Genomic DNA, 22,843 nt, shown 5'->3' on the forward strand with positions numbered 1-22,843 from the left:
TTTGAGCCCAATTACTATTTATATCCTCAGAACGCTCAAAGTCTGTACTTTCTCACAATGTCACTCTTGATATTTGGCACCTTTTAGATGGGTCAAGACCCAGCTTTTCCCATCAAGATACAAGATTGCTGAGTAGCATAAATCCAGAGTTCTGATTGGCTAAATAATGTTTCCAAAACAGCGCGGGTAATTTGAAGAGACTACCAAATGGGGAGTGTGACCTTGGAGAGGCCCCAGCATGGATCCTGTTGGAATTTGGGTGGGTGTGCGGTCTCTTTGACACCATTCTCACTACCTTCCTAAAACTAGTTCAGTGGAAACTAGTTTAATGTGTAGTGAGAACGTTCGAACGATCTTGGAAGCGATCTTCCAATCGGTTCAGAAAACCACTTCGCGATGTAATTTTCAAGATCGCTTTGGCTTGTTAAACTGGTTTTAGCGTAAGTGACGACACAACCGTTCTTCGGGAAGCGATCTTCGGCTCTTCGCACGTTTTGAGCACGCTACTCCACACGGCAGGTGTAGAATGCCTACGCTGCGGTTTCGAATTTCGCACGACACGTGCCAGCCCACTGAGAGCATTTCCATAGCAACAAGATCACTTTACGTGAAGTGATTTTGAAAACCACTTTCGTGTGATCAAGTGAGAATGCTAGCAAAGCGATTTTCCAAACTGGTTTCCCGAATCACTTTCCAGTAAACTAGTTTTAGAAAGCGTAATGAGAACGACCTCTTTGACCTATCAGAGTGCAGTATTCTTGTTTTCAAGCTGCTGAATGTACTTGGCCTATAAAAGGCTGGAAGCTGACCCATCTATTATGTCTTTTATAAAACCTATACCATATTAAAACTTAGATCTTTAGCTTTATCATAATCCACACATTATTTGGGCTAAAACAGAAAGTGTAAACTTTTGTCGGATGAAAATACTTATTTTGTGTCATGTTTTAGATCAAAAGTTTCACCTATATTACAAAATATTTTTTAAAATCCAGACACATGACCTGAAATAATGATTTTCCTCTTCATAAAGAAAAAACATGAAATTTGGCCAATATTTAGAGTAGCAATGGCCAAATAAAAAGGTGTTTTTGTCGGCACCAAACTCATATGCAAAAACCTTCTAGTCATGAATGAAGACCTGCCTACTGACTGTTTTTGTCTTCCTGAGATTTACAGATTAGTAAGATCTAGATCTACAATGATATGATGACAATTGACATTGATGACTTTCTCATGAAATCATATTTTGTTGCATCTACGGGTACTGAGCATAAACAATTAGTTGTGAAAAATTTCCCCAGAAACCTGCGCACCCACCTCTGTTTTTCTAGCTCTGTATTGATAGCTGTAATCATAGCATCCCCTTGATCACTGGACTGGAGTAGCAGCTGGCAATTCTCATTCTGACCCCGTAGCTCCTGCACTCTGTGTCCCTTCTCCTTCTTGGTCTCCTTACGCGAGGCTAAGGTGGAATGCATACGTGATATGTCAGCTTTCATCCGCTCCGGGGACTGGACGACCTGAGCTTGCATCTTGCTCACAGTATCCTTCTTGTTCAGGCTAGACAGCTTACGCTTGTCCTGGAGAAAAAGGAGAGGAAGTCAGAAACTTATATTCAATTGCAAATCGAGCGCAATTCCGAAAATCAAATACGATTGGGCATTGGAAGAGAGTTGAGTTGCAATTGAAACTCAAGTCAAGTACAAATTTGCTTTTTAACCAAAGGACTTGTAGCTGGTTTGGGAGCTTATACTCGACTTGGAACTGAACGGAAAGTTCTTGCAATGCACCCTGAAATTGTTAGTTTGAACATGTCTCCTACAAAATGGAAGTTAAGAGGTACAGGGAAGTGAAAACTGAAGCAAAACTCAAAGAAAGTCTAGAGTCATTACCTTTAATTTTCAATCATACTTTGACCCTAGATACAATCATTGCAAAAAAAAAGTAGCTTCCTTCCATATCTTACAACGCTACGACCATGTCATCATACATGTCATAGTAACCAACAGGATCGGTTGCAACACACAATCATACTTTATGACTTCCTTAAATGTAAGAAAAACTTGCTCCAACATTCCCCAACAAGTAACTCTTACTTTTCGGCCATAAACTTGGTATATTCTGCTTTAATGTTGTACACTATTACAGTATTGTCTTGTCTAATATACTGGCTACTGTACATTAACATTGCCCATTTACTCACTGGAAAGTGTTCCATTATTATTTTGGCATCGTTCTTAACAATAACATTTGAATTTACTGGTTGAGCAGAATCCTGCTTGTAATCAAGATTATACACATAATTTACCAAGATATAATGGTCCTTTGAGCCGAGTTTGGGAGGCGCAAGCGAAGGGTGTCAAAATTTTGTGGAATTTAGTGGATTCTTCCTAAATCTTTGATTTGGTTGTTTGCCATGTCAAAATTCATGACTTCCTCGATTCTGATTTCTTCATGATCATAGTAAAGATTATACTACTTTAGATATTTCCAAGAGGTTCAAATCAGGGCCCCGTCTTACAAATAGTTACGACTGATCCAATTAATCATAACTCTATGGAAATCCATCAGTGTCATAGTTTTTTCTCTAGGAGATTGGCACGATGTCCTTTGTAAACAAAGAGAAGCACAGTTTTCAAGAAAACAATGAATGCATGAATGTACATCATAGAAAATATTTTGAACAAACATGCACAATACATGTTAATGTTGCTGGCCGTCCATAGTTGCGATTGATCGGATCAATCGTAACTCTTTGTAAGATGGGGCCCAGACGTTAAGCAAGTATTGAAATGGAAATGAGAAAAGGGTTATGGTATATTTCAAAATTTTCTGATTTTGCTTCATCAGACGGGTAAATAAGACTAGTCTTAGCCAATCAGAGCTTGATATTGGAAGAGTTATTACAAGTCAAGTAGGCCTACTGTTTACAATGACAAAGTGTATTCACAACTACAACAAGCTGACATCACTTCCCCCTCCCCACTCAAATATAACATTAAAGATTATTTCATGAAAGGAAGATCAGAATCATGGCTTTCCCATGTTTGGTCATTCTCCATTTCAGGCAAGTTTGTCAAAACTTGCTGCTCTTCAAAGAAAAGTCAGTGGAATGGAAAGTATCATTTATAATCTCCCACACAAAGAAGCTGACTTTCATATGAATTCACACATTGTTTTTATTCAAACTGTATTTATTTGCTGTATTTTTATCACTGTAATTTATTTGTTATGGATCCCCCTACTTGTCAAGCCACGGGCTGTCCTAGGGTGTTTGATCCTCATATTTTACAGTGTATGTTTCTACTCATGTGATTTTTACTTAATATTAATAAATAAATTGAATTGAGATTGACTTGAACCTAGTTACATGGGGGAAGGTGACATCAGTCAAATGTAAGAACTGTAGTAACAGGGAGACCTTCACCATGTTCTGAACGTACAGTATGTCCTGTTGCCCTTGATGAGCCAGGGCTACTATAAATGGCGGCATGACAATGACGTTCTATTCTTTTCAGACAACAGTGTTTAAACCCCATACTATCCTTAACCCCACACTAGTTTCTCTTTGGTTTCAGATTGTACAACGCCTACTTAGCTTGTTGTACGCGAGCAAATGGGAGGCTGAATGTCAAACATTTGTACCGTTGCACACAAGACGTACCATCCAAAATGTACCATTGGACGGCTTAAGGAGGTGACGTCATAATACGATTTAATTCATTGCGCTCAGTAAATATGAAGATGCAATTCGCATATAAGCCTGATGGCTAAATGCGCACTGCTGCCCAAGGTCATGTGCGCTTGTGGGATTTTGCTTTTTGCTTTCAATATTTTTGCTCCCTTTTCATAGATTACTACTGGGATATATTTTCGCTAAATTCCGAGGCGTTGTACCACCCAAATAGCGAATATTCTTATTTGTGCAATGGTGCGAGATTTCGCATTCGGTGAAAGAAAGAGACCCTCTTTTCAACTCGGCTAACCCCTCGTTGAATAGAGCATCTGTCTTTCATCTTATGTGAAATCTCGCACCATCGCACTCATGCCTATTCGCTATTTGTATACTGTCTTTCATAATTGTTGACACTCACCGCTAAGGCTGCTTTCTCAGCCACAGTAGCCCTTAGCCTTGAGATATCTCTCTGTAGTCCTGCTTGATCCTGCTGCTGTGCCATCATCTTACTGTCCAAGTCATCAATTTTGTCTTGCAACTGTAGATGAAATCAACAGAACACATGTGATTATTGCTAGAATCGTGTTTCTTTGTCAGTAGACCTTATGTATTGATGTCATCGCACCGCCATCTTGGAGGCTGAAGCCATTGCCTAGCATGCATTGCTGATCTGCAGCTGGTTAATCTCTGACAACTTAGTGTACATGTATTCCTATATCCTCTGAGGGAGGGCACTATGAGATTATGATGTCATAATGCATCATAAGTTCTACAGATATTGATGAATAAGCAGCAAAATCATCTTTGTCATAGAGAACATGAAGGTACATTCATTTTTCAAAATTGAAACTTTAAAGTGTTACTTTATACAAACTAGTGAAATTCTGAAAAAAAATAAAAAACTGACAAAATCAAATTGAAATGTTAATTTTCAGATGCAGCCATTACAAAATTCAAAATAATAGAGCTCTGAATATTCCATTAATTAACATATTTTCTAATTGAAGATCTTACCCTTTCATATTGTGAAAGGCTTGATTTTTTTTATTTCCATATTTTTAGAGTAAATCTCATAATCAATGGATCTATACAATGTATTTTTTGTAAAGTTGATTCATAGGTATAACAAGCCGTGGCCATGCAGACACATGCAGAAGAAATAGTGAATATCAGTATTAAAAAGGAATTAATCCTGATGATTCCAACTGGTAATGGAAAACATCACTGAATTGTCTGGTACTCAAATTGATGATGAAACTCAAAGGATTAGATAATTACGGCATAGTGTTGAACATAAATGCCAGTTGGGAAACAATTAAAAATGATTTCAAACATAATCCAATAAAATGACAACCCAAGTATTTGTATGTATAAAAACAAAACATGTTTCTGGTAGAAAAAAAAAATTGCTAAGTAAACAAAAAATAAATAAAGCAAGGCATCCAGTCAGATGTTGTGTTGGGTCTTTTCTAAGCAATAATAATAATACATTGTCCGATATGTGCTTATCTGTGTTGGTCATCTTCAGTGTGATCATTTTTCACCTTGTCATGATTTTGCAGTCAGATTCAAGTATTTGAACCAAGGCCCCGTAACACGAAGGCTAACAATTAATCGCTAAATGAAATGACCTATCAAGATCATTGTTGCATCCACGTTTTGCTCAATAGACTCAAGAGGAACCAATCAGAATTGTTCTTTCAAATTAGCGATTAAGATTAATTGCTAACCTTTGTGTTACGGGGCTCAGATCTACATCTACAGTGATATGGCGATTATTATTTTTATATGAATTTGCTCATCAAATCATTATTCAGGGTTCCCAGCTTTTCAACAAAACAAAATTCCCTGATTTTTCCCTAATGAAGTTTAAAAATTCCCTGATAATTATTAACAAGTGGAATGCCTCTGGCCGTCTCACCTGCATCACGCGATTCAATATAGCAGCAGTGCTGATTTTGAAAACTACTATAACTCGCACAAGATGTTCAGTGATACTTGGTTACTCTTATTTCCACGTTTTATGAACTAGACCAATACACTTATAGAGATATGATGGCAATTCAACAAATACCCCCAACGTGGCCAAAGTTCTTTGACCTTACATGACCTTTGACCTTGATCATGTGACCTGAAACTCGCACAGGATGTTCAGTGATACTTGATTACTATTATGTCCAAGTTTTATGAACTAGACCAACACACTTTCAAATTTATGGCTGTAATTCAACAAATACCCCAATTTGGCCAAAGTTCATTGACCCTAAATGACCTTTGACCTTGATCATGTGACCTGAAACTTGCACAGGATGTTCAGTAATACTTGATTACTATTATGTCCAAGTTTCATGAATCAGATCCATAAACTTTCTAAGTTATGATGACATTTCAAAAACTTAACCTTAGGTTAAGATTTTGATGTTGATTCCCCCAACATGGTCTAAGTTCATTGACCCTAAATGACCTTTGACCTTGGTCATGTGACATGAAACTCAGGCAGGATGTTCAGTAATACTTGATTAATCTTATGGCCAAGTTTCATGAACTAGGTCCATATATTTTCTAAGTTATGCTGTCATTTCAAAAACTTAACCTTAGGTTAAGATTTGGTGTTGACGCCGCCGTCGCCGTCGCCGCCGCCGCCGCCGCCGTCGCCGTCGGAAAAGCGGCGCCTATAGTCTCACTCTGCTATGCAGGTGAGACAAAAATGTGAATAATATTAATAAATATTATTAATCATGAAAATTATAACAGATTGAATGAATATATGAAAAAATTCAAATTAAATTAGTTTTTGATCCCATCTAATTTTGGAAGACTATCGGATCCCCGGATCAAGGATTTTGATGCCATGTGCGATTTGTATTATGAATGTGACCGTTGCGAGCGCAGTGGCACAGAACTTGGTAGACACGCCGTCGCGAAATTAATCAACAGTTTCAAAAAATCGATGTAGAGATCAAGACTTTGGAAATAACGGCGTAAAATCGGAATTTAAATGTGAATAAATCATTTTGATGTAAGTAAATGAGTTGGACATTATATCAATCCATTCCATTGGCTTTGTCATTATTAATGTGATCTTTGAATAGTTTTCTCAATTCGCTCTATGGCAGTGTCATCAGAAATGCATTCAATGAATTCATGTAGATGTAGCTATAAAGGCTGGGGCCTGGGACGATATAAAACTATATTTCGATCGAATTTTGATAGTAATTTTGACACACTTCATTTTTGACATAATAAGTGACAATATCAACTGAAATTCGTAATAATCTAAATTACATTGCCCAAGCCAGTAACCCACGATACCCCTCTCCCCTCACTTGTTTTTGAGCGTATTTACTACCATTTTAAAGACGTAAATAATGTGAGCAATGCGATACGCAAATGCGAAGTAAACATCTTCGCGCTTCCCACAAAAGAGATTGGGCCTCGAGTCGAGGTCGTATCGTATATAGCGCACTAGTAGTAGTGAGTGAGTCAAAGAAATCCCGGGAAGAAATCGTGGACGAAATAATCGACAAGTTTATTTTAGGATCTGAAAAGCAGATTATTTTTAAAATATATTATTCAGTTTTTGTGTAGATCTAGGCCTGCTTTACAGTTGTCGGCCACGGTTGTCGGGGAAGTTCATGGTTGGCGGATTTGCCCTGAAAATTTTCAGGGTTGGCGGCGCCCGCCAACCGTGACGCGTGGTAGCGAGAACGTTGCCACCAAACCAGTCATTCAATGGTTGTTGTTTGATACGCAAAATATAACAGTCTGATTGACTACTGTGCTTTCGACTTTTGGGCCTATCAAAATTCCCTGATTTCAGGTATTTTTCATCAAATTCCCTAATTTTTCCCTGACTAAAAAAAAGGAAAATAATTTTCTCTGATGGGCTGGGAACCCTGTTTTTGTTGCAACTACAGGTACTTTGATAATGATATTGGTCTTACCTGTTTTGCATGCTCCTCCTCTTCAGCTCTGTTCATTCGAATAAGATTGATTTTTTCTTTTATCTGTGAGATCCTCTCTTGGCATGCACTCCTCTCGGCTAATGATCCTTGCTACGTATCAAATAAAAACACATTTCAAGTTTTGCAAAAACTGCAATGAGTATTCTAATTTTCAGCTCTAACAATGTGGAACTTGCTTTTAATTTCCAAATTATAAGATTGATCTGTAAGGTCCTCTCCTGGCATGCACTCCTCTCAGCTTATGATGCTTGCTATTAATTAAATAAAAAAACACAATGCAAGTTTTGCAATTTACAATACCCCATTTGAATTCTCACAAAATAAAATGTTTTTTTGTTATTGCTACTTGAAATGGGCAGCGACTAATGAGATATTGGATGTAAATCTGAAATTCTTACTCTCTAATGATCCCATCAAACATCTGATTTCAATTATGTTATGATTTTATTGATTGTTACAATGTAATTTCTTAAATACATGTATAGTTTGAAGACTGTACAATTTGCATTTTATATATTGATCAAAGCTTGAGCAAAATTATGCCAAAACCAGTTTTACATGTATATGAAACTTATTCATTCCATATATTCATATATTTCAACCTTTTTATCCATTATATTGAACTGAATTTTTAGTCTTATCTTGAGTCTTAAAGCTCTATACCACAGTGAGTCTGGAAGGCATCCTGAATGATTAGCTCAACACTGACACACCAGATGGAATGTAAATCCTTTTTTATCACAACACATACATTCAATTTCTCAAGTTCATAAACTTACAATCTCTTGACAAATATTGTAATAGACATCTTCCCTTTCAACACTGAACCGCCAGAAGTTCACGATGGCACTGAGAAAGCGACGGGTACGCTTGGGTTCTGAAACAAATGAATATACAAAAGATAGTGTGAACTGCCAGTTCCAAGGATAATAACATTTTAGAGTTACAATGTTCAAGCATCAATAAAGGATATTCAAACTGTGGTAATGAAATTATTAGTTTAATTATAGTATCATGAAAAATACAACTGTTCTGGAACTTATGATGAAATTTGAAAAACTTGACCTTGGTTAAGATTAGATGTTTATTCCCCCAACATGGTCTAATTCCATTGACACCCAAATGACCTTTGCCCTTGGTCATGTGACCTTAAACTCAGGCAGGATTTTCAGTAATACTTGATTACCCTTATATCCAAGTTTCATGAACTACGTCCATATACTTTCCAAGTTATGATGACATTTCAAAAACTTAACCTTTGGTTAGGATTTCAATGTTGAAGTACCATGTAAGACATGTATGCAAAAAAAAAAGGAGACTACATGATTTGCACCAACATTTAGAAGTGCCGTGGTGTAGCGGTTCTGACTCTCTCCTTGTAATCAAAGGGTCGTGTATTCGAATCCCACCATGGCCTAGCGCCCTTTGGCAAGGCGTCAATCCACACATTGCCACTCTCACCCAGGTGCTATTTGGGTACCGGTAGGAAACAACCGTCATTGTGGTTGGTTTAGCAAGTGTGCGCCTAACAGGCTGCTTGAAATGCTATGAATCCAGTGACCAGGTAATAATAATTGTGAAGCGCTTTGAACAGTCGTAGATTGATAAAGCGCTATATAAATGCCAATTATTATTATTATTAACATTTGAAGTGGTAACTTACTTGGGTGTAAAACATCCTTCATCTTGAAATCCTTCACCATGCTTCCGACCATGAACCTTTGCCTGCAAATTAAAAAAATGGCAAAACAAGAATAAACTGAATGTCAGTGTCATCCTAGCCTATAATCTAGGCTGTTATGCTGAACGTAAGCGATACGTCTGATGTGGCGAAGACTACCAGAAAATTCCTCTGTGTAACGATAATATCTTCGCTTTTAATGACGGGGATCTCAAGTCATTGGCACACGAAAGCAATACAGGTACCGGTAAGGTCCCGGTACCAAAACAAGTAAAACGACAATATGAATTCATGAATATTGATTAGGCGATGAAGTGATCGATGAAGTGATTTATAAAGATCAATTTGGTCGATTGGGAGTGTATAGGCGGTGGCTGCTAACGCAGCCACAATGCGTAGTCTTTGCCAGATCAGACGTGTCACTTGCGTTCAGCATAACAGCAAAGACAATAACTGCAGCCTCCGCCTAGATTATGAGCTAGTGTCATCCTCATATAAAACATATTTAAAGGTAAACTGAGTAGTTGCAGAGGATCTTTTTTGAGTCTGTAAATCAAAGTTTATTGTATGTACATGTAGAGGGATGGTGCTTTGAAGGGCTGATTGTCAAGTAGTGAAGAAAAAATGAAGAAGAAACTAAAGGAACAAGTAAAAAAAAGGGGGGAACAATTAAAGTTATAAATGAAAGGACTAGGTCGTATACATGTAACTCTATATTACAACCTTGTAAATCAAAATGAGAAAAAAAATTCAACCTTCATCTATAGGTGGTCTTGCCGTAGAAGGCATGATTGCAGAAAGCGAACAGTTATTGAGCACAAATAACCTATTGTATTTCAAGAACATATGTCATTTAACAAAAGTAAGATCAAAATAAATAGGACCTCAGAGGCTTTTGAAACATTTCCAAAGACATCTACATGAATTGACTTACATGGCCAGTGTGAGGTTCATGAGTGGGAAGGTGTCTGTGTAGAGTTCAGGATGTAAGACCGACTGGGAAGCCTCCCACTGGGGCTGGTTAATCTTATCCATAGGAGTATTGATCAGTCTCTGCAGGAATGTGGCATACAGCTTCTGGATCTTGGTGCTCTGGAACAAACAAAGAAAACAATAAAATATTCATTTCACTTTATATTTCATGATTTGGTAACATCTCAAGGAAGAAAGAAAGAATTAACATTTGAAAATTGGAAACAAATGTTACAATGTGCAACAATAAGCTCCTCCACATACTAAAATTACACATTACTGACTTGTGCGTTTTAGACCAATGGCATTTTTTTACAGTTGATAATGTATTATGGAGACGCAATAAAGAAAAGTTGTTTCTTGTAGGACAAATTAAATTGGATTTAGAATTCACAGAATATCAGCTTTTGTTGCTATTTACACCTCTATTTTTATCACTGTAGAAAAATAAAATCCAAACTAAAAACAAAATATACCATTACCTACTGGGTGCGTGAAAGTCTGATAATCTGCATGCCCACGGGATGCGAGAGTTGATTTCACTTTATCAATATTCAAATCATGATTTTCATTGTAATTTACTGCATATTCATTTATTAGCCTTTTATTGGATTAGGACAGGTCCACCCCAACAAAAAGTTGATTATAATGAAATTTTAAAATATCAAACAAGTTCAACTTTTTCTTAATTTCATCGAACGATTATGCACATCCTGGCCAGTATGCAAATGAGGAAACCAAATGAGGCAACCCACTCAATATTATTTTGTATTTCATTACATGTATATGAAATATTGAACATTTTAACTTTGTCCTCATTGTAATGTGAAACAAAGTTTCATTCCTCCCTGAACACATGGAATGCTCATTTATCTTCCATGTGATGGTTTTGTTTTATATTCTGGAGTGATCTTTGTAGATTCCTAAATGTGCTGTGATTGAGAAAGTTGGAACACCACGGACGTCCGAGATCGTAGTCCCATACATACATCACAATCACAGTGCCTACAAGGGAACATATACTGGTGAGAATAGTTGTGTTACACTGCCTGAACCGTCGTTATAGATCAATTTATTTGTATACAGTGACATTTTATCAAGCCTATTAGAGATCGTGACAGTGTTATTAAAGTCTATCACTCATTTCAGATATAAATTACCCAAATATATGACTACATCTGCGGAACGATTACGGTAGCTGTTCACCATTTGCATTATTCTTATGAACAGAATATAGAGCAGAAAGATGAGAAAGTACAAATTGTGTAACTTCTGAAGGTTTCCATGGCAAAGAATAGTGTACAGTAGTAGGTTTCACGGTACACCATGTATCATTCTTGGGCAAGTGTTGGTCTTGAAAAGGACCACCCAATCTCGACGTTTCAACAAGTGTGTTCTTGTTGTCTTCAGGAGAAAGTACGAATTGACTAGGTGACAGATTTGTTGTGTCATATTACCCCACCTTGATTCTAAGATCTGTGAACATTTCATCACCACGCATGGACAAGGCAAATACGGCAACCATGACCAGAGAGAGAATCAACATGATCATGATGAAGAAATCCTCCGTGAGATCGAGCATACCGAGGAAAATTCAAAACGTGAAGAATGCAAAAGCATTAAAGCTGCTCTTCAATAGGATCTGATTCTTTCTCTCCAGCAGCTAAAGCAAGCTGAAATAGAGCTGAAAATCCTTATCAAAATGGCTGAAATCAGCTAAAAGGCCAGACTAACACAAAATACAACAGCTAGGGACGTGGAATTTCTTTTCGGTATCCAACGCAAGGTGTTCCTTTTGTGTTTCTTACGTAACTGCGTATTTCGAGTTTTCTCGTTGCGCTAACACGCATATCTTTTCCATTCTCGGCTCAGCATTATTAGCTAGCGCACGTTTGGAAACCAGCTCCAGATTTTCTCTACGAGTCCTGCTACCGTATTTTTCCCGTCAAGATAGCGGCATGGACGTGGACGAGACCACGCCCGGCCCAGCCACGTCTCACAACATTTTACAAGCCATCCAGGCTCTTCAACGAAAGGTGGACTCTGCCTCCCGGAAATCTGCCAAGCCCGAAAGCTCCCCCTCTTTCAAGAGTGAGGGAAACAAGCAGCAATACGACCACGCCCAAAAAAATTTCAGTGCATTGACGACGCTCTACATTCGCTGGAGGATATCGATATCGAGGCCGCAAAGGAGCGTCTACTCGAGGCATCCGTCCTCCTTACTCAGAGGCAGAAACTGATTCGCCTGGCAGACCGCTCCCCTTTGGGCTGGGCCACAGTCAAAGAGTATATCGCAGACGACCTCGCGGAGAATTCCGATGACGAAAAACGTCTCAGAAAGGTAATATGATTTTAATTCCAGAATATTTTATTTTTAACAAAATATATCAAATTTTTCATACGAATTTTAGCAATATTTGACTGCGTTTTATACCACTGTGCATTTCTTCATGCATTGTTAATTTTTTCATATGCGATTTATTTTCAGGCGGAGAAGGCTGCAGCCACCAAAAGGGCCGAAACAGCCAAAAAGTCAAAGATTCAGCCCCCCTTCCGGGCCCCCCGCTCTTCTGTACCTCCTCGCATTATGCCTGGGACTTTTCGTCGCTTCAACCCCTACCGTCCTGAAACCCGCATCTGCTTCCAGTGTGGCATCGCCGGTCACGTCCGCCCCAACTGCCCCGCTCTGCGAGCCGCTAGAAGTGCCGTCAACCAGCAACAGCCATCCAAGGCCCCCTTCTAGTGCCCCACCCGCCTCATCTCTCGACCCGCCTTCAGGCGTGCAAGGTAAATTGAGAGAATGTTTAGCATTCTGGAAAAGTGAATTAAAAGCTTCCAAGTTTGTTTGCGATATTATCGAGTATGGTTATAAAATCCCCTTTGATAAAGTACATGTACCTCCCCCATTTTATAGCAAGAATAACAAGTCCAGTTTGGATCACCCAGATTTTGTTGAAAGTGCCATCTCTGAATTGATACAAAACAGATGTGCAGTAGAAGTAAAGCAATGCCCTTATTGCTGTAACCCTCTAACCGTTGCCGAAGGCAAAAAATTACGCCTAGTTTTGGATTTACGTCACACAAATCAGTTCGTTGCTCAATCTAAATTTAAATATGAAGATCTCACTCATATTGCGCAAGTGCTTGGTTCCGAGCAATTTTATTTCTCATTTGATTTAAAGTCCGGCTATCACCATGTCGACATATTTCCCCCCCACCAGCAATTTTTAGGGTTTTCTTGGACCCATTCTGATTCCGTAGTACGTTATTATGTATTCACTGTACTGCCTTTTGGGCTCAACAGCGCATGTTATTTGTTCACTAAATTGACAAGGCCACTAGTGTACCACTGGCGTTCACATGGTATAATTGCTTACATGTATATTGATGACGGCCTCATCATTTCACCGTCTTATGAATCCGCTTTAGCAAATTTGGCAGTAGTAAGGCAAACTATCCGGCGCAGCGGTTTCGTTCCCAATGAAGCAAAGTGTGCTTGGAACCCATCTAGTAGAATTCTTTACTTAGGATTCCTCATCGATTCACCATCACGCTCGATTTTTGTACCTCAGTCGAAACTAATAAACTTAGTTCGGAGCACTGACGAGCTTGTCTCATTTTCTAAGACTGCTGCTCCTGTCCCAGTGAGAAAATTGGCCTCATTCGCCGGACACGTCATTTCAATGAATCTCGCTCTCGGTCCGGTAGCGAGATTGATGACGCGCGCAACTTATCGCGCAATCGAATCTCGGTCTTCATGGTCCGATTTGATTTTTATTTCCGAATCCGTGCTCAATGAACTGGTTTTTTGGTCTGCCAACATTTTTTCGCTTAATGGATTTGCATTTTCATATCGCCTTGTACCGACCATGCAAATATTTTCTGACGCCAGCGATCTTGGTTTTGGTGCTCACGTCCAAGATCATTCACACCTGCGTGTCCACAGTTTGTGGTCACCTTCTGAGAAACTTCAGAGTTCCACTTGGCGCGAATTGACCGCTGTTTATCGCTCACTCAAAGCATTTTCCAGCCATTGCTTTAACCAAAAAATCAAGTGGTTCTCTGATAATTCCAACGTGCCTCGAATCATTAACTATGGTAGTGTTAAGTCCGATCTTCATCGTATCGCGCTTGATATTTTCTCTTACTGTCAGTTGCACGATATTGTTATTTCACCGGAATGGTTACCCAGGAGAGAAAATATTTTAGCAGACAAGATCAGTAAATATCGCGATTATGACGACTGGTCTATCGACGATCATTCTTTCTCACAAGTAGACAACTTGTGGGGGCCACATACAGTCGATAGGTTTGCCTCCCCCCACAATGCCAAACTTCCCAATTTTAACGCAAGATTTTTTTGCCGGGGCGTTTCCGCCGTGGACGCATTTTGTCAAAATTGGGAATTTGAAAACAATTACCTCTGCCCGCCAGTATCGTTCATTATTCAGGTAATAAAGCGCATGGCTGCTTGTAGCGCTGTCGGCACGCTGATAGTTCCCCGTTGGCCTACCTCCCATTTCTGGCCTTTCATTTGCCCCGACGGCATCCATTTTGATGCGCACATTCACGATTGGAGGATATTAAATGCTTCATTTACTCCCTCCTCCTTGCACAAAGACAAAGATGTGTTTTGCGAGCAACCGTCATTTTTGACCCTAGCATTACGATACGATTGTAAGCGCTCGCCTAGAACTTCAAACACCGGTTTTTGTTCTGCTGACTTGGGTTATTGTCCAAATTGTATTTGAAGCAAACGAGTCCTTATCATGATCAAGTACTCATATTGCGATATTAGCTTTTTGCATTGTACAGGCCGATTTGTGCGCCCTTCGTTCCTTCTTTTGTACGATACAGGCCGATTTGCGGGCCAATAATATTATTATTTTGTTCTATCGAGGCTGATTTGCGTACCTATCATTATCTCTATTTATTCTATCCAGGCCAATTTGCGTGCCTAGTCACCCCCCCCCCCCCCCCCGTTTTGTGATATACAGGCAGATTTGCATGCCTAGGTGATGTGCAGCCCTTGCTTGCATTGTAATCACACCTTGCTTAGGTCAATTTAAGTTCCTGGCAACTTTTTACCCTATCTGTTATGCCTTCTTTTGCGTTTCTCGATAGCTAATAATCATTGCCCAGCTCTGGCCAAACATGTTCAATCTTTTGTCATTGTTTTTATTTTTCAGTATTTGTCACCTGAGGTAGATAAAGAAAAGAAATTAACTTTCCGACGTTGTAACACATAGGAGGAAAGTGGAATTTCTTTTCGGTATCCAACGCAAGGTGTTCCTTTTGTGTTTCTTACGTAACTGCGTATTTCGAGTTTTCTCGTTGCGCTAACACGCATATCTTTTCCATTCTCGGCTCAGCATTATTAGCTCGACTTCCCACCCCCCCTTTTTTGTTCTTACGGCTTTCCCCTCACCCCCCCCCCTGGTCAAACTTGCGTTACTTAGTATTCAGGAGCAAGGAGCAAGGGAGTGCGCCCTCGCTCGGTACCCTGGGACGCAACCACGTTTCCTCCATGAACTGATATGGGGTTTTTTCGTGGCCTCCGAGTACTAGTGTCTCGTACACTAGTCAGGTACTGGGCGCCTTGCATCCTCCTTATTCGTTTCCTGTCGCATTGTTATTCTTTTGATTAAATCTAGGTCTTTTGGATACCTACTTTTGAAAGAGTACGTATTAAGCAGCTTTTGGTTCTACTCATTACTTTGTTTCTTGAAATTTCTCACTCTGCTTACTGTTACAGTATGTATGTCAGTCTTTCGACTGATTTCTTTTTATTAATTTTGTCTAATTTTCTTGCTCTCATGAGCTAACTTTCAGAAACATGGTCCGCCAAGCAAGACTCCATCTCCGATCCGCATCTACGCAGCCTAGCCGCTGATGTTCTTCCATCCCTACTCATGTCTGCCAAAGCTTCATCTACCACATCAAAATACAAATCCCGTTGGGACAAATGGGTCCAGTGGGCGAGCTCCAAATCTCTACCCACATTTCCAGTCCAAGCGTACCACCTCTGTCTATACCTTTCCCACCTGTCTTCCGTTAGCGGAGCCAAGACTCTAGCAGATTCCCTCGTCGCGTCAGTGAAATGGGCGCACAGTCTCGCAGGCCTTCCTTCACCCACAGATGACCTTATGGTAAAAACAGCAGTGCAGGGGTATAACCGGACTCACTCTTCCCATGTTTGTCGTAAGGAGCCTGTTACACCAGAAATCCTGTCCCATCTTCGCGCATCACACGGTCAGCTCAATGCATCTTTAGCTGATCTACGCATTTTGTTTATATGCTTCATTTCTTATGCTGGATTCCTACGCTTCGACGACCTTAGCAGGATAAGAAGGAAGGACTGCACTCTTCATCATGACAGGCTAGTCCTACACTTACCCTCTTCTAAAACCGATCAATTCCGCCAAGGCAGAGATGTTACCATTGCTAGGACATCCAACCCGACCTGTCCCGTCATTATAGCCGAGCGATATTTCGCAGCTTTAGGCGATCCTCCTCATTCTCACCTACCACTGATTCGCAGGCTTGCTCGTTCCAAACGCGGTCTAGTCGCCACTTCTCACGGCCTAAGTTACACCAGAACTCGCGAGATTGTCCTGGAGGCGTTGAAGCCCTTTGTTCCCGACGTCTCTAAGTTCGGTTTGCACAGTCTCCGGTCGGGTGGAGCTTCATCCGCTAGTAACAATCGAGTTTCTCCCTTTTTGATTTCACAACATGGCCGTTGGAAGTCAGACAAAGCCAGGGACACATACATAAAATCGGACGCAACGTCAAATCTTCTTTCTTCACAATCCCTCGGGATTTAAGCTTCAAATCCCAATCCTTTATCATTGTTGTCGAGTTAATTTTCTTGGCTGTGTTTTTGCTTATGCATACTTTGCAATGTTCGTATCATTCTGAACAAATATGAGTCTATTGAATAAACAGCGAGCTAATAATCATTGCCCAGCTCTGACCAAACATGTTCAATCTTTTGTCATTGTTGTTATTTTTCAGTATTTGTCACCTGAGGTAGATAAAGAAAAGAAATTAACTTTCCGACGTTGTAACACATAGGAGGAAAATTGATTTTCCGCGATCGCGGAAAACGGACGGAATTCACGGAAAGGGTCTTTTGAAACGGAAAGTGGCATTTCAAATGGAAAATCACAGAAAACATATTTTTCCTCAAAATACACAGAACAGCAACAGAAATTACTCGAAAATCTCAACAAAAAACGAATATCAAATGGCCACAAAACCCAGAAAACATGTTCTTACTTCGCTTCAATCATGACAATTCACACATCGTGACTGCACTGGACTTCATCACACTCGATCGTACCCCCTCGCACCATACCCTGCCTTGGCCGGGCGCGGCAGAGGGAGTTGAGCTTATCGAAAACATTCACGCACACATCGTCTGTTGTGTGTTGCTGCCCTCTACGTTAAAAAATGTAACAGCATGATATCGAGGTCTTGATATCCAAAATGGCGGATAGGCGAAAATCGTTGACTGCTGAAAACAATCTCCAAAAAAACCAAAATTACCGATAAAATTTCATTTTAAAATAATGCAATTAATGTGAAAGGTGAGGATGTATTCATGTTAGATGTGTTTGTCAAAATATTTTGTGTACCCGCATAGATCCGATTAGAACGGATTCTACTGCATTGTTGGTACAGTGGCAGGTACAAATTTTGACCATCGGGAGTGTTGTGATATTGCTATTCAATGGGTACACGGAATTGTCAATTTTTTTTGTACACAAAGTCTATGGGAAACAGAATTTCCGTTTTCTGACATGCTGAAACGGAATTTAAGATTTTCTGAAACGGAAAAGGCAATTTTTTTAAACGGAAAATCACTGTCCCTAAACAGCATACAGTTCATTACCTGAGGGTTCTTGAAATCCTCTTCTGAAAATGTCTCTCCAAGGACCTCATGAAGAACTGAAGCTAAATCAGCTGACGACAGCAGAGGGAAGCTGTAGGCTGCCATCTTTTCTTTATTCTAACTTACGTTACAATAGAATTGAAATCTGAAAATAAACGAAACAAAGATGAAAATAACTTATTTTCAGTATTAACAAGTGGAGCGCCTGGCAGTCTCTCCTGCATCACGCGATTCAATATAGCAGCAGTGCTGACTTTGAAAACTACTATAAAATAGTTATTCACAAAACACCATACTACATTCATTGACTATAAATGACATTTGACCTTGATCATGCGACCTACATGTAAGACTTGTCAAGGATACTTGATTACCCCTATATTCACATTTTATAAACTATATCTATAAACTTTGAAAGTTATGACAATCTAATAATTACCTCCAAAATGGCCAAAGTTCAATGACCTTTGACTTTGGTCATGTGACTTGAAATGAACATGAGATGTTGTGATACTTGAAAAATTTCAAAAACTTAACCTTGGGTTAAGATTTGGTGTTGACGCCGCCGCCGTCGGAAAAGCGGCGCCTAACCTGTAGTCTGAGGAAAAAAATTAATGAAACCCAGCGGAAGCAAGGCCATCATATAGTTTCCATCAGAATTAGGGAGTGATAAATCTATTGCAAAGACATACATTGTAGTTTCAATTTCATGCATAACCAGCAGCCACATGCATTGAAAATGACACACACACATATACATGTACACACAAAGTAGACCAAATTCTCCAGTGTCTGTTCTCACTGGTTACCGGTAGTCTGCCTGATTTTTTCAATTAAGCATAAATACATGTAGATCCCCAGACATGGAAGACACAATCATCAATTTGATTTTATTTCGAAAGTTTTGTTATTTGCATATTCATTTATCAGATAGATCCCTCTATCGATGGAATATTCATGCTGTTTGACCTGCGTCCCTCGCGCATGTGATGTTTTGAAATCGGCCGTGAATAATACGTGTGAGAAATTAGATACTGGCCCAAAATCACCAATTTTGAGGATAATCGGAGGATGGACATGGAGTGAAATAAGGGTGCAGAGTAAGAAATTAAGCTTTTATTCCTATAATTTTTACAAGAAATATGTATTTTTTTCCCATCTTTGCCACTCAGGAGTATCCGAACAAGTTCACGGGCTCGATGTTCGGGTAGGTTGAGCGTAGTGTAGCGGTAGTGAAGTGGAGCCTGCACGAACGAGGTCCGACCACTTGACCGAAGGCCCGCGAGACCAATTTTTTTCCTTCATCAGGTGCCGAGTGCTTTAAGGCGCCTCGTTGTAGTGGCGTATGCCTGTTACCAAAGGGGGCAGAGCCAAATATTTCCCAATAACTCCATCTAGAATTAGTGACATACATGTAGGTAGTAGGATTTCAGTTTAGGGGCGGGAGTGAGCAAAGGAAGTGCGCTACGGGGGGGGGGGGGGGGGGGGGTACAGGGAAGGGAGTGTCCCCCGCGAGAAGCGTGGAAGCTCCGACGTTCCTGTGAATCGTTCCTTGAATACGTCCTCTGCCTGTTTTCGGGGGGGGGGGGGGGGGTAGAGCCAAAATATTTCCTGGTAACTAAGTTCAGAAGGATTTCATTTAAGGGGACGGTTTTGAGCACGCAAAGTGGCGAAACACTTAATACTGAGCACACGAAAGGCGCTCCCTAAAGGGGGAGTTTTCCCCCTCCCGCGCAAAGCACAGAAGCTCCAACATTTTCTTTGAATTGTTCCTTGTCTGCTCCCGCTCCTCCTACATGTACATTCTCTGCCTGTTATCTGCTAGGATTTCATTTAAGGGGGCGGTGGTGAGCACGCGAATTGTGTGAAATACTTACTGCGCGCACGAAATGGCTCTCTAGGGGGGGTCAGGGAGGGGGTGTTTCCGCTCCTAACAGTACGTTACGTTGCCTAATTTCACTGCACTACTTAATCATTGACTCTACTCATTTTGCCTCCAACGAAGATTCTGCTAGGATAGAAAGCTTAGGCCCCTTTTGACTTTCTACTCTACTCATTTAGCGTTCATTTTTATGGTGATTCTGCTTCATGATCTTGTGCATTTAATCTTAAACAAGAAAACTGGAAATATTATGGAAATACATGTACATACACCTGGAACATTGAACCTTCCTTATGGGCAATCCTATCATAGAATTTTTTTCTCATTTAAATAGAAAAATAAGAAGAACAAGAAGGTGAAAGTTCTAAAGAAAAAACGTACATTAATTTGTCACTCAAATAGAAGTGCCGGTTTAAATCAGTTTTCTTCCTGGAAGCCTGTCCTCGGGGAGTTTTCATGGGGGAGTCGCCCTCCGGAGTAGTCCTCTCGGGGAGTTGTCCTAAAACCCATTTTTTATTGTTGTTACTATTTTTGTTATCATGATATCAGCAGCAGCAGTAGAATTAGAAGTCGTAGTAGTAGTACTAGTTGTTGTAGTCTTAGTAGAAGTGATAAACCTAATATTTCTCTCTATTGTCGTTATTATTATCATCATACGATTATTGATATTTTAATTGATATTATTAATATAGAGGAAGCGTGAAAGAGGAAGGACATGCATAAGATAGGAAAGAGGAATATTAGCCAAAAAATGGTAGGAAAATAATAGAAGCGCCGAGTTCACCTAGAGCATAGAGAAAAGACATAGACAAAAATCATTTAGGAAAAGTTTGGGAAAATATTCCACGAATTAGTGGAATATTTTCCAAAACTCTTGCTTTTTTTGTCTTGGAATATTTCTGGTATTCCATTCTGAGCCATCCAATTATAATATAAATATTCATGCTGTTTGACCTGCGACGATGCGACCCTCGCATGCGATGTTTTGAAATCGGCAGTGATGTGAGGAATTAGATACTCGCTCTAATTCATCAAATTTGAGGATAACAGGAGGATGGATATGCAGACAAATGCAATGAAATAAGGGTGTAGAGTAAGAAATTAAGCTTTTATTTATTGTTGATGTCTTTTTGGGGGATGATTTTTACAATAAATATGCATTTTTTCCCACCTTTGACACTCGGAGTATCCGAACGAGTTCGCTGACTTGAGGTTCGGGTAGGTGGAGCGTAGCGGTAGTGAAGTGGAGCCTGCACGATCACGAATATCACTCGACAGTAGAGGCGCACGGCCAATGTTGGAGAGTGTCTCCAATGTGGGAGATTATCTGATTATCTCCAATATCAGAGACTTTTGTAAAGAATTTGGGTATCCAATTTCAGAGACAGTCTCTAGTTTTGGAGATCATTTTCCTATGTTTACATTTGCTGCAAAAGGATTACCTTGGCGGCAAATAAAAATGTGATAAGCAGATTCCTCATGAAAAATTACCCCTTTTCACCGTCTACTTTAAAAATTCACCGTCTACTTTTGTTTTGATAAGGATTTTTGTTGTCAATCACACACAAAACAAAGTCAAATGGGCTTATGACCTCAGTGAGACAAAATTTTGGGTGGAAAAAATCATGTTTTTGTTGGTGTTGTTTCTTTTGTCCTTTTGCAAAGCAAGTCTCCATCCAATGTGGGAGATTGTCTCCCCTATTGGAGAGAGTCTCCCATATTGGCCGTGCTCGAGGTACGAGGCACCTTAATTGCTTAAACCACTCGACCGCGGCACCAGATGATGGGAGAAAAAAAGTCGGTCTCGCGGGCTGTCACCGCACGAACATCGCTTGAGCCTGAGGTAGACAGACTGTACCGTGACTGTCTTATTTTGTCAATAAATCATGAGTCAAAAAATGCAAAACTCAAATCAAAATCAAGTGAGTGTACTACCACTTACCAGTACTAGAGCTGAGTAGGCCTAAAAGTTAGTCACTATCTCTACTTTTGTCTTCATGGTCTTTGAGTTTGAGTGAATTTATATCATCAATGTAGTCATTTCCCGTTCCATTTCACTTAATGGCAAATACACAACATACAATCTAACTTTATACATCCAAATTCCAATATCTCAAACCCGGCCGCCGAAGACCGCATCAATACAATCATACAATGGAATGGTCGTGCACACATTGAAAATCTCACCGGACCGCGACTGCGAACTCACCCGGGTATAGCGGCGTAGCGCAAAGCAGGCTACCGCAGCTGCATGATCACAAGTTCATGGGTTTTTTTTGCAACAACAGTTGATTAGAACGATAATTTTCACAATAACACATCAGTAAATAGGTCCTAAATACAAAATCTCATAATCAATGAATTCCATGAATAAGGAAGATACCTTACCGACTATTAATAAGTTTTTACTCCAAATCCAAATTCAAATTCGTACCGCGAATTTAGCATAGGTTTTGCTTGCAATGCGCATGCGCACCAGCTAGCTATCTAGGCTTTGTCAAAAGATGGCGCTAAAAAAGAGAGGAAAAAAAAAAGGGTTGGTGTGTGGTGAAGGGGAGGGGAGGCACTAATCTGAAATATTTTTTAGTAATGTACAGATCAGGGGGGGGGGCAGGTCAGGCGCGTAGTCAGAGCGCGGAAGGGGCGGTCGCCCCCCCCCCCCCCAAAAAAAAAAAAAAAAAAACGCTCCCAAAAAGAAATAAAAGAAGGAGAAAAAGAAAAAGCGAAAGGAGAAAAGAAAGGTATAGCTTTGTTGTCTTTTCCCTTCTTT

At 39.9% G+C, this 22,843-nt stretch overlaps 1 protein-coding gene and 1 pseudogene across 1 annotated transcript in view; one reads left to right on the plus strand and one right to left on the minus strand.

The window, feature by feature from the left end:
- Positions 1 to 22,547, minus strand: part of LOC129269055 (kinetochore protein Nuf2-like) — a 34,811-nt gene extending 12,264 nt beyond the window's left edge. The window contains exons 1-8 of the mRNA XM_064105270.1: positions 22,462 to 22,547; positions 18,192 to 18,336; positions 10,260 to 10,417; positions 9,308 to 9,369; positions 8,424 to 8,521; positions 7,624 to 7,734; positions 4,098 to 4,217; positions 1,321 to 1,583 (exon numbers count right to left, since the gene is read on the minus strand). Of these exons, the coding sequence (XP_063961340.1) occupies positions 1,321 to 1,583; positions 4,098 to 4,217; positions 7,624 to 7,734; positions 8,424 to 8,521; positions 9,308 to 9,369; positions 10,260 to 10,417; positions 18,192 to 18,296 (917 nt within the window). The 5' untranslated portion in view covers positions 18,297 to 18,336; positions 22,462 to 22,547. The remainder of the gene's footprint in view (positions 1 to 1,320; positions 1,584 to 4,097; positions 4,218 to 7,623; positions 7,735 to 8,423; positions 8,522 to 9,307; positions 9,370 to 10,259; positions 10,418 to 18,191; positions 18,337 to 22,461) is intronic.
- On the plus strand, positions 12,256 to 13,084 carry LOC135155703 (uncharacterized; annotated as a pseudogene).
- Positions 22,548 to 22,843: the final 296 nt, after the last annotated feature.

Source organism: Lytechinus pictus, chromosome 10, assembly GCF_037042905.1.
Source record: "Lytechinus pictus isolate F3 Inbred chromosome 10, Lp3.0, whole genome shotgun sequence".
In the NCBI taxonomy this organism is placed as follows: domain Eukaryota; kingdom Metazoa; phylum Echinodermata; class Echinoidea; order Temnopleuroida; family Toxopneustidae; genus Lytechinus; species Lytechinus pictus.